Source organism: Tenrec ecaudatus, chromosome 4, assembly GCF_050624435.1.
Source record: "Tenrec ecaudatus isolate mTenEca1 chromosome 4, mTenEca1.hap1, whole genome shotgun sequence".
In the NCBI taxonomy this organism is placed as follows: domain Eukaryota; kingdom Metazoa; phylum Chordata; class Mammalia; order Afrosoricida; family Tenrecidae; genus Tenrec; species Tenrec ecaudatus.
Window position 1 is genome coordinate 24,364,080 of NC_134533.1, and position 17,584 is coordinate 24,381,663.

The window sequence follows — 17,584 nt, forward strand, 5'->3', positions numbered from 1 at the left end:
CTCAAAACATTTGCTTTCTACTTCAGCTCCTCATTTTTCCCTCTCCCTCTCTGCCCCCTTTCCCTCATGAACCCTTGATAATTTATAAATTATTATTATTTTGTCATGTCTTACACTGTCAGATGTCTCGCTTCACCCACTTTTCTGTTGTCTGTCCCCCAGGGAGGGGATTATATGTATACCCTTGTAATCAGTTCCTCCTTTCCACCCACCCTCCCTCCATCCTCCCGGCATCAACACTCTCATCACTGGTCCTGAGGGGCTCCTCTGCCCTGAATTCCCTGTGTTTCCAGTTCCTATCTGTACTAGTGTACATTATTGGGGGCTCTTTCTATTTGAGCCCTTGATATCAGCTCATTTCCCCACTCTCCCACTCTCCCTTTCTCATGAACCCTAGATAGTTTATAATTTTTTTTTCATGTCTTACACTGACTGTTGTCTCCCTTCACCCACTTTTCTGTCATCCATCCCCCTGGGAGGGGGCTATATAAGTCATTGTGATAGGTTCCCCCTTTCTCCCCCCACCTTTCCCTTCCCCTCCTGGTATCGTTACTCTCATTAATGGTCCTGAGGGGGTTATCTGTCCTGGATTCCCTGTGTTTCCATTTCTTATCTGTAGCAGTGTACATGCTCTGGTCTAGCCGGATTGTAAGGTAGAATTGGGATCATGATAGTGGCAGGGAGGAAGCATTAAAGAATTAGAGGAAAGTTGTATGCATCATCGGTGCTATACTGGACCCTGACTGGCTTGTATCTTCCTTGTGACCCTTCTGTTGGGGGGATGTCCAGTTGTCTACAGATGGATCTCCACTCTGCCCTTCCCCTCATTTACATCAATCTGATATTTTGTTCTGGGTCTTTGATGCCTGATACCTGATCCATCGATACCTCATGATCACACAGGCTAGTGTGCTTCTCATGTGGGCTTTGTTGCTTCTCAGCTAGATGGCTGCTTGTTTATCTTCAAGCCTTTAAGACCCCAGATGCTATATCTTGTAATAGCCGAGAACCATCAGCTTTCTTCACCACATTTGCTTATGTACCCATTTGTCTTCAGCGATCATATTGGGAAGGTGAGCATCACAGAATGCCAGGTTATTAGAACAAAGTGTTCTTGTGCTGAGGGAGTACTTGAGCAGAGGCTCAGTGTCTCTGTCTGCTACCTTAATATTTAACATATAAATATATGCACATAAATCTATATCCCTATCCTTATATATAAATATATTTACATATGTACATGCCTGTATTTAGACCTCTATGAATGTCCTTTGTCTCCCAGTTCTTCCCTCTATTTCCTTTCTTCTTGTCCCACTGTCATGTTTGAGTTTCAGTAATTCCTCTCAGCTACATTGCCCTTGATCAAGCTCTCGCAGGCCTCATGTACCTGCCTCAACATTGATTTTAGATCACTTGCTGTTCCCTTGTCCCTGGGACAAGGCTCCCCTCTTCCTTTCCCCTGCCTGCCCCTCTCCCAAGTCCTCTTGGAACTGTCGGTCCTGTTGTTTTTTCCTCTGGATGGTTTAATCCCACTTGTCTTATCTAGATAGACTTGCAGAGATAATAATACACACAAAAACAAGACAGAGCAAAGCAAAACAACAACAACAAAACGACAAAAGAAAAGCCTATAAATAGTTCCAAGTCTGTTTGTTGCCCTTTAGGGATGTTTTCCAGTAAAGCCTGGCCATCATGTTTTCTAAACATTTATCTTTTTATTGAACCCTTAAGATCAGCTCCCCCCACCCCCATGACCCCTTGATAAATTATGTTATTATTATTTTCATATCTCACAAAGACCGCTGTCTGCCTTCCCCCATGGTTTCTGTTGTTGGTCCCCCTGGGCTGGGGGTTGGGGCTGGTTATACATCCATCATTGTGATTGGTTCCCCCTTCCTCCCCTCCGCTAGCCACCTTCCCACTACCATCCTGGTATCGCTACTCTCATTCCTGTTCTTGGGTTCTGGGTGTCCTGTGCTCTTATTTCTTATCTGTACCTGTGTACATGCTCCGGTCTAGCCTGCAGTGAAAGGCAGGGCTGGGGTCATGATAGTGGAGTGAGGAAGCCTCAAGGAACCAGAGGAATATCGTGTGTTTCATCGGTGCTCTACTGAGCCCTGGTTGACCCATCCTTTCCTGGTGACCCTTCTGTGAGGGGAGGTCCCATTGTCTGTAGATGGATTTGGGGTTTCTGTTCAACCCCGCCCCTCCATTCTTAACAGTGTGGTTTTCGGTTTGTTTGGTTTGGATTTTCTGATGCCTGTCACCCGGTCCCAAGGACACCTCATGATCACACAGGTTCTTTGCTGAGTCTGAATTCTGTACCTGGCTGGGTGAGGGAAGCTCAGTAGAGCTACTTTTTCACATATCTCCTGGACGATAACTCCATTTTCCCGCCACAGTCTTCCCTCTCTCAGCCCCCTCCCCCACGCCCCACCGTGAAGAAAGGCTCAAAGTCAGGGGTTGATGCTGCATCTTTTTTTAAAATTTTGCCTTCTGGAAGCATGTGCTGAGCGGATGGATGGAGCGGTTTGGCAAGTAAAAGGGCCCAGCGGCTTGGGCAGCAGCGGGGGGAGGCCAGGGGAGGGGGGGAACCCCTCTTTCCTGGGCCAGGGATCAGCGAAGCCCGCACTAACTTCATAAAATACAAAACCAGGGAGGGGGCGGGGAGGGAGGGAGATTTGTAAAATACAATATCTTAGGGTGGACAATAATAAAAAATAAGGTTCATTATTTACAAACAATTTCTGTTCTTGGTCTCTGTACAGGTGGGAGGTGGGGGAGGGCTGTGTGTGTGTGTGTGGTTGTGTGGTTTGTCTGCATGTCTGAGTGTGTGCCTGGGGCGGGTAGGCAGTGGTGGTGTTGGTCATTGGTGTAGTGGGGCAGGGGGCCCAGGACGTGGTTGGCTGTGGACGGACAATTGTGGAGGGAGAGGTGAGGCAGGAGTGGTTGGTCCAAGGGAACAGTCCGAATGTTGAGTGACAAGGATAGAGATCCCCCTCCTCCTGGGATGGGAACCCCAGGGGGCAGGGGTGCGAGCCGGATCCAGGTTGGTGAGCAAGACAGGGCCTCTTCTGGGTGCCAGGAGGTCTGTGCTGAGTCGTGGGTCGTGGCACGGGTTAGGAGAGTTTGACGGTGGTGTTGGGGCCCAGGTCCCTGGGGAGAGACGAGAAGCCAGGTGAAGTGGGGAAGAAAGAGGGTCATGTAGGGGGGGTGTCCCGATGACCCCCCTTATCCCTCTGCAAGTGGGTCTGGACGTGGGTGGGATGGAGCCTTAAAGGGTGTGGGTGAAATTGGAGAGGGGGGGCACCCACGGTGGGCAAAGGCCAGGTGGAGCCTGGAAGCCCAAGAAGAGAGGAGGCCGCCCACACACCTCTCACGGAGCCAGTCCTTGGGATGGGAGAAGTCAGGGCTTGTGCCGTTGCCCCCGACATCCTCCGGCCAGGCCTCACTCAGGTACTTGGTGGTCTCATGGGTGCTGTCCAGAAGGTCGTGCTGTAGGTGGTCCTGGGATCGTTGCTCAGCTGGCCCCTCGGGCTTGATTTCCCAGCCGTCCGGAGGCTCCACGGGCAGCAGGGCACGGTGGCCGTCCTCCCACGAGCCTGCTCCCTCGTCATAGAACAGGAGGCTGCGGGAGGGCACTGGAGGGGGAGCAAACGGTGAGTTGCTGATGCCAAGGGGCCCCCAGTCTGGCCCCGCTCCTGGCCTAGTAGTTAAGGACGTCAGCCCTGGGATCTCACAGGCCTGGTCTGAATCCCAGCTCACATTTCCCAGCTGTGTGGAGGGTACAGGAGAAGGGTAGGGGCTCTGTTCTGCCCCTGTGAGTCGGACCTGGCTCGATGGCACCTAACAACCACAACATGTGACCTCAGGTCCGCTCTGCATCTCGCTGCCAGCGATCTGAGCTTCCACGTGCTCATCTGTGAAGCAGGGGCACCAGGCCCCACCACCTCTCGAGGGTCCTGAGAATACGAGCGGAGAGGCATGAACTGGTTTCTGGTGAGCACGGCGCCCACGACTCATCTGTTGGTTGGTCTGACTGTGGTGCTTAGAGAGACTGAGACGAGGATGGAGGCGATGTGAGTGGGATTTCAAATGCCAGCAAGGTCCCTCGTGGTGGACTGGTGTCAGCAGAGCTTCTAGACCAGCAGTTCCCAACCTTTGGGGTCGCACGACCCTTTTATAGGGGTCGCCTGATTCATAACAATAGCCAAATGACAGTGGTGAAGTAGCAACAAAAATAATTTTATGGTTGGTGGTGGGGGGGGGTCACCCCGACATGAAGAACTGTATGAAAGGGTCCCAGAGTGAGGAAGCTTGAGAACCACTGCTATAGAGGCTTCTAGACCAAGACAGAGTAGGAGGACGGACGTGGTGACAGCTTCTGAAAAGACTAGCCAGGGAAGAGCTCGTGAATCGCAATAGGCCGTGGATGGATTTAGTGCCAGATTAGCAACCCTTTCGCTTGGAAGGCCCTCCCTTTCCAGCCGGGGAAGCGCCGCCTTCTGAAAGCCAAGCTGGCCTGAACGACAGGGATGGAAGAAAGCTTTCCGGACCTTTGTTTGCTGACGTGGCAGGGCTCAAGAGGAGAAGAAATCAGCTGAGAGCACCCGTGAGTCATCAGCACCTGGAATGTCATGTACAAAGGACAGACCCAGGAACGTTGCATCCTGTAAACAGTGAGACGGACACTTGGAGCTCCACCTGCTAGGTACGAATGAGCTGAAGTGGACAGCCAATCAGATGCTCTCCGTCAGAAATGACACTCTCAAGAGGAAGGGTGTCGAAAGAAGAGTTCAATGTCTCTTCTGAAGTACAACCCTGTCTGGGATAGGATACTGTCCACATCCCTACAAGGAAGATCAGTTTATTAGACAATTCTTCAAATATATGCACCACTTTTATGCACTCAGATGGCCAATGATGACAAAGCTGAGGATTGGTACCAACTTCCCTAGCCTGCGATGGATCAAACATGCACTCGAGGTGCATTGGTAATTACTAGGGATTGGATTGCAAAGGTTGGAAACAAAGAAGGTTCCCCAAACCAAACTCACTGCCTTTGGGTCGACTCTGACTCAGAGCCACCCTATAGGGCAGAATAGAACTGGCCGCGTGGGTTTCTGGGACTGCGATTGGTTTTCGGGAATAGAAGGCCCTGTCTGGCTCCCCGGAAGCAGCTGGTGGTTTGGAACTCCGGACCCTGCGGACGGCCCGCAGCCTAACGTGTAACCACGATGCCCCCAGCGCTCGGCCTAAATGAAGTAAAAGCTAATTAAAAATACGGGAAGGAAGAGACCCAATTGGATGTCAGACGCAACTCTGCAGCGTGCTCTTGAACGCAGAGCCGCTGAAACCAACCGAAGAAATGGTGATGTGAAAGAGCCGACGAGAAGATTTCAAAAGGAAGGCAAAGTACAGGGTTCGGATGAAAGGTGCAAAGACCCAGAGTAAGCAAAACGAAAGGAAGAACAAGCTGGGCATTTCTCAAGCTGAGCGAACTGAAGGGGACCATTCAAGCCTCAAGGCGCGCTACTGCAGCACTCTGGGCAAAATACTGACCGATGCAGGAAGCAGCCCAAGAAGGTGGCAGGAATGCGTGGAATGCAGAGAGAACTGGTCAGAGGTCAACTATTTCAGAAGATGCCCGGGAGCATGTGACCCGGAAGGAAGAAGCCCCAGCAGCATTAAAGGCATTGGTGAAAACCAGGCTGCAGGAACTGGCAGATTATGCATTGAGGCGCTTTGACCAATGGACGCACTGCTAGAATCTCTCGTGCCTTCACGCCAGAAGTTGGGACACAGCTGCCAGGCAACCATGCCAAAGAAAGGTGACTGAACAGAATGTGGACATTTTAAACCAATATCATCGGCACTAAACCCAAGTAAAGTTTGGCGGAAGATAATTCAGGAATGCTGGCAGCAGGGCGTTGATTGCAAACTGTCAGAAATCCAAGGCCGACCCAAAAGAGGCTGGGGAATGAGGACGGTCTCTGCTAAAGCCACATGGCTGTCCAGCACCTTGGACACGTTGTCTGGAGGGGTCAGTCCTTGGAGAAGGACACCAAGCTTGGTAGGGCCACGAGAAAGACCGTCAACCAGATGGGGGACACAGTGGCGGCCACAATGGGCTCAACCATGGTCACAATGGTGGCGATGGCACGGGACCAGGCTGTACGCGGGCAGAGTGTGCGTTGGAATCGACTCAACGGCACCCACCAGGAACAGCCGCCCAGAGAGGGTCCGAGGCGAGGCCAACAGGAGAGCGGACATCTCATCTGACTCACAACACGCACCTCATGGGAGACCCTGAGCGACTCTCTTCCCTGGCTGTGTCCTAGTTCCCCGCTCAAGGAATGAACACAAATAAGCCAGCCCTTGTTGGACATCGACTCTTGGACCAGGCACTGTGCCAGGCAGGCCCTCTAACCTTGATGGTACGGTGACCATCTTAGAGAAACTCCTGGGAAGGAGGCGTTCTTAGCTCCATGGCCACTGAGGTACCAAACCGGGAGAAGGGAGCTGACCCAGGCAAACAATCTAACCAGCTGCCCAGGAGCCGGCTCGAATCGAAGCCAACCCCACGTGTGTCCCAGTAGAACTGCGCCTCCCCCCGCCCCCCACGGTGTCAACAGCTTCTCTGGCAGAAGTAGGTTCCCAGGCCTTTCTTCCTGGGGTGAACTTGAACCTCCATACCCGCAGTTCCCTGCTTGTCCCACCCGGCGCCTCCTGCTCCCTGATGCTAGGGAGCTGTGAGCACTAAGCAGGGCTGCCAATTCGATTCCAACTCATCGCCACCCTACAGGGCAGGGTCGCACTGCCCCAGAGGATTGCCTCAGTTCCGGCTTCTCTCTGTAAGCAGGTGGCTCGGTGTTTTCTCACGTGGAATAGCTGGTGGGTTTGCGACACGGACCTCTCTGTAAGCAGCTGGGTGCCAGCCGCTGCATCATCACCAAGACTCCTCCCCCACGGGACCCATCACTGTCAGTCAGTCCTGACTCATAGCGACCCTACAGGCCGCCTGCTGAGCCACAGGCCGGACAGGGCCTCCCCACCAGGATCCCAAGGCTGTCAATCATCAACAGAACGGGGTGCTCGGTGCCAGGCTATTCGGTCCCTACCCTCCCACTGTCCTACCCCTGACCTCACAGTCTGTGGGAACAGCGCCCCTGAAGTTGTGCGATGCCCCAGCCCTGACCACAGGTACCTCTGTGTACCAACTTATCCCCAAAGTTCTCTCCCAGCTAGGAGGAGCTTCCTCCACCCCCACCCCACCCCCAGTCTAGACACCAGCCAAGCCAGCTGTCGCTGAACTGCCACTGACTCATGGGGGCCCGTCTGGGTGAGAGTAGGATTGGGTACTGTAGGGTTTCAGTGGGTGACTCTATGGGGCTTGATTTCCCTGCCTTTCCTCTGAGGCACCTTTCCGTCAGCAGGCGGACACGTTAACTCCACCCAGGGGCTCCACCTGGCCAGATGTGGGGCCTAAACCTCCTGGCGTTTGCTCTGAGGGGCCCACAAACTTCCTCCTCTCGGCCTTCACAGGGCCCTGGCCCCTCCTGGCCTCCCTCGGGCTCTCTCTGCCTCCATAGGCACTGCTGCCCATCCCCCCTTAGCCACTGTCCTGCTCACACTTTCAGGGAGTGGCCTTCACCCTCCGCCTCTGCTTCCTCTTCCCCTAGCCTCCCACACAAGGGCTTCCGGCCCCTCAAGGTCACCCACATCTCCTTCATCCTCCTGGGTGGGGTCCCTCCGGCTCGATCTTACTCCTCCTTGGTTGCCTCTCGCTGACCTCACATCTGTTTCCTCTTCCTTCTTCTGCTCGGCTCCTGGTCCACGATGGGCAGCCAGGAAGTCCCTCTGCGGGTCTACTTGGAGTCCCTATGAGGTGCCCGCTGAAGCCCACCCTCTTCTAAGAGGGCACCTGCTGGGTGCCTGGCAGCGTGCTCAGAGTTTTGGGTACACGTATGCCTTCGAGACACCCATGGGATGGGGCTTTCTGACTCCGCCGAGTGAGAGCAGAGCTCTAAGGACCAATGAAGAAAACCAAGTATAGAGGGCAGGAGACCCCGACAGGGGTCCTACAGGCAGCGCGTGGCCGCCCCAGGCATGGCTGACCAGTGTGCCTGGCTCTTGACGGTGCCTTGTGAGCCCCTACGTGAGGCCACGGCATCTTCGCTCAGGGCGGGCCAGCGTGGGGACTCACAGAGCTTCAGGCAGCCGCCACCACCTGATCAGAAGCCACCCTCCCGTGGAGGCTCATTTCCTGCCCCTGCTGTCAAATACCCTTGGTGCGTAGGCACTGCCCTCCCACCTCGGGCACACAGGACACAGAACAAGTCCCGAGCATCCTTCTGAGCCCCAAACACTGGCCCCTCCGAGCACCTCAAGCACCCCACACCAAACTCATGGCCACAGATGCCACCCCGACTCACAGAGGGTCGACAGGACGGAGGAGAACTGGCCCTGGCCCTCCCCCAGGCATGGGTTTCCAAGACTGTCACTCTTTACGGGAGTACAAAGCCTCCTCTCTCTATTCTGTGGAGTGGCTGGCGGCTTTGAACCGCTGACCTTGTGGTTAGCAGCCTGACGTCTAGCCCACGATGCCACCAGAGGCTCCTCTAGCTGAACAAAGACAAACCCTCGTCGGGTTTCTGTGCTCCTTCTGCCAACTGAGGTGGTAGGATGTGAAGAGATGATGTCAACCCCACGCAAAAGTTGAGGCTGGGGAGGCTGGGGGCGGGGTAGGTGCTCACTCTGACTGGCCGTGTAGACACTGTCCACAGCGATGGGATCTTCCTTCACAGGCTGGGAGCTGGAGGAGAACTCAGGAAGGCAGGGCACGAGGGAGCCCAGCACCAGGACGAAGCACAAGGCTGCCACCTGTGAGGTGGGAGTGAGAGAGAGCAATGGTCTGATCCACCCTCCTGCTCCTCCCCACAGCCAGCGGGTGCCCAGGCTTCGCACGGCTCCAAGTGCTGTCCTCACCCTCGATGTGAGCTCACTCACCCTCCCTGCAGTGGATGAAGCCTGTGTGCCCCCCGGGACCCCATTGTTGGGGGTCTACCACAAAGCACTGCTGGGGTGACCCATGTGCCTCCCTGCCATGGGCAGCAGGCAGCAGAAGAAAGGGTGGTGAGGGGCGAGGGGTGAGGGAAGGGGGCCCACTGCCCAAGCAGTCCTCAGCAGGCTTCCAAGGGAGCCTGGCCAGCAGGGAGGAGCTGAGATTCCTGGGGTCCAGGTGCCTGCCCCTACCACTGCTCGGCTGCCTGACAGGACAAGAATTGTGCAGGGTCTGGGGTGCCCAGAAGGTAATGGGGGCAACACTCCTTCCAGATCTGGGCTACCCGAGGCTTGAGCCTTGCTGGGCGCTTCTGTGGGTTCTAGGGATTTACTCCACCCTCCCAGCCCCCCTCATTGCTTCCAGAAAGAACTCAGTCCATCCCTCCCAGCAGCTTGCCAAGCCCTTCGCTGCACAGATGTTGGACGTTGCTGCGTCTAGGGGTCCCCCCTTTCCCCCCAGTTCCCTAGCTGGGTTCCTGGAGTCATCGGCTACTGACACCTTGCTAGAGCTGGTCAGGGAGGACAGCGCCCTGGTGCTGGGTGGGACAGGCAGGCAGGCATCCACACCTGGAGCTGGACTGCAGGACCTTGGGACCCCACAGCCTTTTAAACCTCTGCCCACCCCTCGAGGGGGCCGGCCTGAGAAGAGTGGTCCTGGGGTGGTGGGAACAGCACCTACCATGAGGCAGGTCCCCGTTTGGGTGGCGGCCATCTTGTAGGGCCTGGCGATCTTGTTGGTCACCAGCGTCTGGAGTTTCTGCAGCTGCTGGAGCAGGGTCCTGAGGAAGGTACAGCTGTCACCTCAGGCTCTGACCCAGCAGGCACATCAGCCCCGCCCCCACTCAGAGCCCTCCTGGGGGGACCTGGGCTGGCGTGAGACACACGAGGGGACCGTTTCAGTCAGAAGGGAAAGGTCACCTCCTGTGGGGCTCCTCTGTGGAGTGGCTGGGGCACCTGGGGCCCGCCGCAGGCAGGTGACTCTGGACCATCCTGTAGGAACCCAGGGGTGCTCCGTGATGCTCCCGGCCCAAGGGGTGGGGGCCGGTCCGAGGGGGCCAACCACAGTCAGCCCGGGATGTGGTCAGCGGACGGTCTCTTCCCTCCACAAGCCAGAGAGAGAGGATAGCCGTTCCTTTACCCACAACTGCCTGGACCCGTAACAGGGCCGGGGCTGTGGCTGGTGTGGAGTGAGTGCTGCGTTCGAGTTATTATGTTTGTTAATATCATTTTTGTCCCTTTAGTGGTGAATTTCCATGTCATTTTCGTTTGCTGATCGGGAGCACCCTGAGGGCGAGGAGAGCCCTCCCCCCCACACACACTGGAACCCTCGGGGCGCGCAGCTGAAGGCGCTCAGGACAAGCCTGGTGATCAGTGTTTGCTTTAATCAGGTTTGTCCCCCACCCAGTGCGGGCAGGTGGGGCTTGCAGTTCCCAGAACGGACAGCAGGTGGCGAAATAACTCCAAGCGCTTAGCCCTTTTGGGGGCCAAAGAGGTGGGTCCCATTAGGGGCGGGGTCATGCTCCCTCCTTTGCACCGCACCCAGAGACGGGTTTCCAGGTGAATCAGAGCAGCGGCCCGGTCCCCTTGGAGGAGCGGAGGGAGAAGGGAGGAAGAAAAGAGTCTCGCGTTGAGAACCTGCTAAGTACCAGGCTGTTATTTGAAGGACTCCCAGAAAATCGTAATGAAAGACCTACTATCCCGGGCTCAGGGCTGGATACCATCAAGGATTCAGAATTAAATCCCCACCCCCGCCCCGGGAAGAAAGCATGCTCAAATACTAAGCAGCGTGCTGGGCGCTTTACTGTATGGCTTCATTTAATCCTCCCAGTAACCGCCCACACAGCGCTCTGATCACCCCATTGCGCCAAAGACACACACGGCAGAGCCCCCAGAGCTGCTAGGTGCCAGGCACTGGGCTGCCTTCCCTAGGCAGACGTGGGAACGCCAGTCCCCCAAGGGGCTTGTGGACCATGCAGAGCCAACTGCAGTAGGTCGGGGATGTTCAGTCTTTCCCTGGTGACGCCTGATAGGGCGCTGATACACATTAGTGGGTCTCAAACTTTGGGGTGCATCTACAAGACCCGGAGGGCTGATTAAGATACGGATGACTGTGGTACCCCTAGAGCCTCCGAACTGATTAGTCTGGCTGTGGCCCAAGAGGATGCGTTGCTGTCAAGGTCCGGGGTGCTGGAGCTGCTGCCGGTCTGCACCCTCTCATTGAAGTTTCCCCCACGGCCCTGTCTGGCGCCATCCAGTGGCGTCTCCTAGGAAGGGCTGCGTGAGAAGGCCGGGAAGCCGGAGAGAGACGCAGGGCACTACAGGAGGCTGTGGGCTGCAGCAGCCCTGGAGGCTAGGGGTCGCCAGGTGGGCTACCAACCAGAAGATGAGCAGTTCGAAACCACCAGCCACTCGGCAGGAGAAAGACTAGGCTCTCTTCTCCTGTAAACAGTTACAGTCTCCGAAACTCTGAGGGGGGCAGTTCTGCCCTGTCCCATAGGGTCACTGTGAGTTGGCATGGGCTTGATGGCAGGGGGTTTTGGTTAGTTTCGTTTGAGCAGGAAAATGAGTTTTTCTCCGCCTGTAAAGACTTACAGTGTTGGAAACCGGCAAGGCAGGTCTACCCTGTCCTATAAGGTTGCTCTGAGTCGGAATTGAGTCTTTGGCAGTGGGGGTTGGTTTCTGGCAGGCTGCAGGGTCCTGGTCTCAGGGGTCACCGGGAACCCTCTCCTCTGTGTGCCAGAGGGAGGTGCTGCTGAAGGGGGCGGGGCCGGGGGAGGACGGGGTGGCACCACTCACCTGTTGGCATTCTCCAGGGTCTCCACCTTCTTCCACAATTCGTTGTTCTCAGACGTAAACGTCTCCACCCTGTGGGGGTCAAGCAGGCTCAGGACCGGTCCCCAGGCCCCACCCTAGCCCTCCCTGCTCCTGCTGCCCTGGGCCCCATGGCCCCTGCCTCTGGCCCAGACCCCCTGCCCGCCCCTGGCATCTCAGGACGCTTACTTCTTTTCAAGACACTCAACGTACTCCTTCTTCTTGCGGCGGCTTTCCTGGGCCGAGATCTGGAGGGGGAAGCCCCGACATAGGGGTACGACTGTCACACCTCTGCTTGCTGCGACCCCACCACACCCCCCAGGCCCAGGGTTGGCATCACCAAGGCTCAGAGACACCCCCCTCCTCTGAGGAACCCCACAGAAGTGCCGGTCTCTGGCTTTACCTTTTTTTCTTTTTTAAAGATCATTGTATGGGGATTCTTATGACAATCTTGTAACAATCCACACATCGATTGGATCAGAACATTTTACCTTGTTCTTGATTTTCCTCCGGACTCTCTTCAGGGCCTTCTCCTCGGCCTTGGTGAGGGGCAGTTTCGTGGGGATGGGGTACCCCTCTGCGATCAGGGTGCGCTTCTCCTCCTCCGTCAGAAGCAGCGGCCCTGATGTCCCCTGTAATTTCTGCAGGAAGTGGGGGTACACTGATTAGCTGCTGAGTAACCCCGGGCTCAAGTTCAAGCCTGGCCATTTGCTGCCTTCACGGCCTGAGCAGGGCACTCGACTATCAGAGCCTCATGCCCCCTTCTGTAAAAGGGTGGCCAGTGTGAATTAAATCCAATAACAAGTATCCAGGGCACCTTCTGACCCCCAAAACCCAAACCCACTGCCACCGAGTCAGAGTGGCCCCATACGGCAGAGCAGAATGGCCCCTGTGGGTTTCTGAACTGCCGACCTGGAGGCCACAGTCCATGGATGACACACTGTGCTTCCAGGGACCCTCCACTTATGGGAGGCAGTGGTCAATGAAGCCCTCGGCTTCCATCTGAAAGGTTGCTCGTTCAAACCCACCCAGTGGTTCTGAGGGAGAAAGGTCTGGCAGTCTGCTCCTGATGACACCCAGTCACAAGTAGCAAGTGCTTAGGGATGTGCCGGGAGCCCTGCAGGTGGGGCCCATGGGACGGCCCTTTGCAAGCAGGGGTGGTGTCCCTAGAGATCACAGCTTCAAAGAGCACCCCTCAGGTTCCACCCAGGCCTCAGGGTCTAACTCCATGCCTCCTGGGGGCCCCCAGACCGCCTGAGAACAGCCAATAGTGCATCTTACAGGCAGCTTGGGTCACCCCCCACTCCCCCCGCCTCAGGGAATCAAGAATCCTGCCCCTGCCCCCGGTGGGCTTCTCCAGTCTCTCCTTCCTTCCCACTTCCATTTCCTGTCCACCCTCTGGTTCCCTCTGCTAGGGAGCCCTGCCCCAATCCTGCATCCTGTAGGCTCCCTGGTCTATCCCCCTACCCGTTCCCTTGCTCTTTGGTCAGCCGGCCCCAGCTCCTTACATGAGGGGCAGTGAGGAGGGGCGAGGTGGAGATGGCCATGGAGGAGCGGGCCATGGGCTGGACAGGGCTGGACGGGGGCAGAGAGCGGGGGCTCTGGGAGCTGTCGCTGTCACTGCTGTGGCTGCTCGGGGGCGTCGGCGGCATCTGTACCAGGTCCTCTGGGGAGAACGGAGGAGGGCAGGTTAGCAGGGCTGGACCCAATGTTTCCCTGACCCCCGGGTTCAGTTTGGCATGAGCCTGCGGGAGAAGTCAGTGTGGCTGTGTCCTCGATGGTCATACCAGATGCCCCTGTGGTGTCAGAACGATGAGCTGACACCCTAGAAGTCACTTGTCCCCATTTCCAACACCGCTGAGGCTGGGGCCCTGGAAGCCTGGTTCTTTGCTCGGAGTGGCCCCTGGACCCCTGACTTCCCAGGCCCAGGGTCTTTAAGCTTCCCCACAGCGCAGTTTGGACGATTCCAGGAGGCGACTGCAGGCACGGTCCAAAACTAGGTCCAGGGAGCCTGCGTGTGTAGCTGCCGCTGCCCCTGTGCTTCTGTTTCCAGCCTCAGTGGAACAGGGCCCTGGTGCTTCCCCCTTCCCCATGCCCCCCCCCCCCGCAGCCATGGCAGGGGGACAGGAACAGGTGCTGGAGGACCCAGCACCCAGAGGCACCGACATCCGGGTAATTCTGGGGGCCGGGGGCCTGGGCTCTGTAGTACGATGTCACTTGATGTCAATTTGAGACTTAAGAGCGAAGGGGTAGAGTTTAGCCTGTTAATCAGGTTGCAACTTGATGACCTCATTTGGAGGCCGGACCGCGCTCACTCCCTGCGAGACATTCCTGTTGAGAAGCCACATGGAGCTACGCGAGAGCCCTGGAGCTGGAGGAGCCTCGTGGAGACCCCTGCCAGCGCTGAGATGCTTCCACCGCCACTGCATTTGGCGCCATTGCATGTGTTGCGTGAGTCTGAAGAGGAATTTACAGACTGGTATCGGACGTATGGGCTAATATCGGATTTATGGACCTCATCTGGACTGGGCTGGGAAGTCTTCTCAATATTCAACTGCTCTTGCACCTCAAGCTCGCTCCTGTACACATAGGCGTGCCCTCGGATTTATTTCCCGAGTCCACTCGGACTAAGCCAGGCTCTGTGTGCCTCTTCTTCTGATTCCCATTTGCCTCTTTTGGATGGCCTACCATGGGGAGCATTGCACTCTGAGTCTGAGAGACGAGAATTCGAGTCCCACCTGTGTACCCGCTGACTGTGTGACCCCAATTGTATTTACCCGTCTTCTGCAGCCTCACTTCCCTGGTGTGTTGATGCTGGCCGGCAGAAGGTCCATGAGAGGGCGGTGGGTGAAGCAGGTGACAGTGCTTTGCATACGTGGGAGGGGTGTCGGCAGTGTAAGGCTGGGTCCCTTTTTGTCTGTGACCTATCTTATCACCGAGGATCTAGGCACCTTACGGTCGAACATTGGGCCTTTTTCATCTTTCTATGCCCAGGGATGTTTAATCAATGTTTGATGCATTCATGAATTCATGGGTGGGATTGGAGAGATTCAGCTAGCCCCTGACTTTTTGTCCAAGGTTAAGAAGCTTTCTCTGGCTCCTTCTCCCCTGACTAGGCTAGGTGGTCCTAGGAAGCTTCCAATCTTTTCTTCGGGGGCTCTGCTATCTCCTCTTCTGGTGGGGTAGCTGGTTGGTTGTTGGTGGCCTTTGCTTGGGTGTAGGAACTGCCTTCTCTTTCTGCGGCTCCAGTGCTTGGTATTGGGAGCTGTCCACTGGGGGGTGGACGGATGAATGTGTGTGTGTGTGTATGTATGTATCTGTGGGGGTGGGTGGATGGATCCATAGATGGATGGATACTAAGATAGATGGATATGGATGAATGATGGATGGAAAATGGATAGATAGGTATGGATAGATGACTGGATGGATGGATAAGTGGATGGGTGGACAAGGGGTGGGTGGATGGATGAATGAGTGGGTAGGTGGATGGATGGACAGATGGGTAGGCATGTGATGCATGTATGGCTATACAGTGGGCTTCAGTGAGCCAGTGGGTGGCCATGTGGGAAGATGTTGATAATTGGAGTGACAGTTGTAGACTGGGTAAGCAGGGAGTTGGCAGTAGGAGGGGGTATAAGTGGATACAGAATGGGCAAGGGGAGAATAAAGAGAGGCTACACCAGGGGAAGGTGGGAGTGTGTGTGTGTGTGTGTGTGTGTGTGTGTGTGTGTGTGTGTGTGAGGGGTGGGTGGGGGTGGGAGGAGAGGCTTGGCCAAAAGAGAAAGGATGCTCTCTTCCCAAGTCTGGAGAGGAAACAGCCCCTGCCCTGGCCACACTTACCTGGTGTCACTTTGAGGAACTGGTTCACCTCCTGGGGCTCAGCTTTGATCACTGGCAGCTGTGTCATCTCCCCTGGGGCCTGAGGAAGACACAGGCCTAACTTCATCAACTTCCCCCTGGGACTGTTCTCACTCTGTCATTCATCCGGCCCCCCCCCTTCCTCCTAGAGGCGAGTGGGGTGCCCTGCACCATTTGTGGACATGGATGGGCGCAGGGTTCTGGGCACCAGTGTTTGGAGAAGCAACATCATGCCCAAGAGAAGAGAGTGGTGGCCATGTGGCGTTGTTCAGGCTTTCGGGTCTGGGGAGGGTTTCCTGTGGCTGGCTCTGAGAGCACGCCCTTCTTCCTGTGGAACTGGACCCTTCGCTGTGAAGACCAGGTCAGTGTTGGGCTGCCGGTTACCCTAAGTGTACGAGGTAGTGTCTATTATAGCTATCAATGGTACCAATAAATGGTATCAGTGGAATGGTAAAAATGGCTATAATGAATAGCATTAAGAATGGTAACAGAGGAAAGGGAGGCACTGGCTGCATTGAGGGCCCTGAGCAGTTAGAGCAGTGAGTTCTGAAGCCTAAGAAGGAGGCTGGCAGCTCAAGGGGGTTGTGCGTGTGTGCAGGTGGTGAGTGAGGGAAGAGCCACTCCCAGCTGAGGCAGAAAGATGATCGCTTGACCTAGAGGTGGTAGCCTCTCTAGTGTGGCGGGTGGCGGGGGGCAGGTGCTGGCTGGAGTTGTCTGGGAGGAACTGAGCCCAGAGAGACCTAGGCAGGGGGAGATTACCCAGGAAGGAACTTGAAGCCATGGGGAGCCCTTCCTAGATAGAAGCGAGGGGCTGATGGAATGAAGATTTACATTTTTGAACAGCATGGATTTCTACTTATTTCTAAGTCGCTGCTCCAGAAAGGACTTTAAGAACACGCGGCTCCCAACACACATATAAGCGGCGCTCTCCGTGCTGGACTTCAGGGCCATCTCGCCCCATCGGAGAGAGCTCAGGAGATTATGGGATGGCACCCCAGCACCCCAACTGTAGGCAGGTGAGGGAGGACGATAAAGAATCGAGTTGGAAGGGAACTTGGGGACCCTCCGGTCTTGATTCCCGGGAGACACGAGGGGGAAGATGAGGGAACTCGGTCCAGATGGACGACAGCACTCATGTGGGTCACAGCTCCTTACTGACCATGGCAACCCCTGGTCTGTGCTTGCCACTAGGAGGTGGTAGGCTCCCTGGAGAGTGGGCTTTGGGGTGGGGTGGGCACAGCCAGTGGGATTTGGGCCACACCGGCGGATTCCTTCTCTGAGGCACGTGCGGCACATGCCCAACCTCCGAGATCCCCGCTGCTGCCACCCCCTCTATCCCTCCCTCCTGCCCGAGGCATCTTGGAGCTGCTCTTGGGAGATGGTTTCAAAAGCCTGGGCACATTCATAGCCAACCAGGGGCCAGCGGAGCGGCCTGGAGGGGCTGGCCTGTGGTGTGGCCCTCAGGGGGGCGGGGCCAGCCATACGCCATCTCAAAGGAGTTGAAGACAACCCCATCTTGCAGCCTCTTAGGGTGAGGAGCACCTCAAAGTGGGTTCACCCTTCCATTTGACAGAGGGGAGCACTGAGGTTGAAGGGCAGGAACGACAACACGCCCAGAGCACCAGTGAGGGGAAAGAGCTGGGGGTCAGGCGGGGTGGGCAGGACCTCCCCTTCCCAGAAGAACCTTTAGATATCAACTGTGTCTTTATAGCCAAACGCCATTCTCTCTCCATGTGCCCATGGGGGCGCACGGCAGGAGAACAATGAGTTAGCAATATCTGTTTCCCCACTGCAACAATTGACATGCAGTCCGATTGTTTTCTCCAAGGGGTTCTGGGCTTTACACTCAGGC

The 17,584-nt window shown here is 56.1% G+C and overlaps 1 protein-coding gene across 2 annotated transcripts in view; it reads right to left on the reverse strand.

The window, feature by feature from the left end:
* Positions 1 to 2,463: 2,463 nt before the first annotated feature.
* CREB3L1 (cAMP responsive element binding protein 3 like 1) overlaps positions 2,464 to 17,584 on the reverse strand; it is a 44,163-nt gene continuing 29,042 nt past the window's right edge. For both annotated transcript variants that reach the window (XM_075545809.1, XM_075545810.1), the window contains exons 4-12: positions 15,715 to 15,793; positions 13,383 to 13,540; positions 12,366 to 12,515; positions 12,064 to 12,122; positions 11,860 to 11,928; positions 9,743 to 9,842; positions 8,757 to 8,883; positions 3,374 to 3,641; positions 2,464 to 3,156 (exon numbers count right to left, since the gene is read on the reverse strand). In XM_075545809.1, coding sequence (XP_075401924.1) covers positions 3,120 to 3,156; positions 3,374 to 3,641; positions 8,757 to 8,883; positions 9,743 to 9,842; positions 11,860 to 11,928; positions 12,064 to 12,122; positions 12,366 to 12,515; positions 13,383 to 13,540; positions 15,715 to 15,793 — 1,047 coding nt within the window. In that variant the 3' untranslated portion in view covers positions 2,464 to 3,119. The remainder of the gene's footprint in view (positions 3,157 to 3,373; positions 3,642 to 8,756; positions 8,884 to 9,742; positions 9,843 to 11,859; positions 11,929 to 12,063; positions 12,123 to 12,365; positions 12,516 to 13,382; positions 13,541 to 15,714; positions 15,794 to 17,584) is intronic.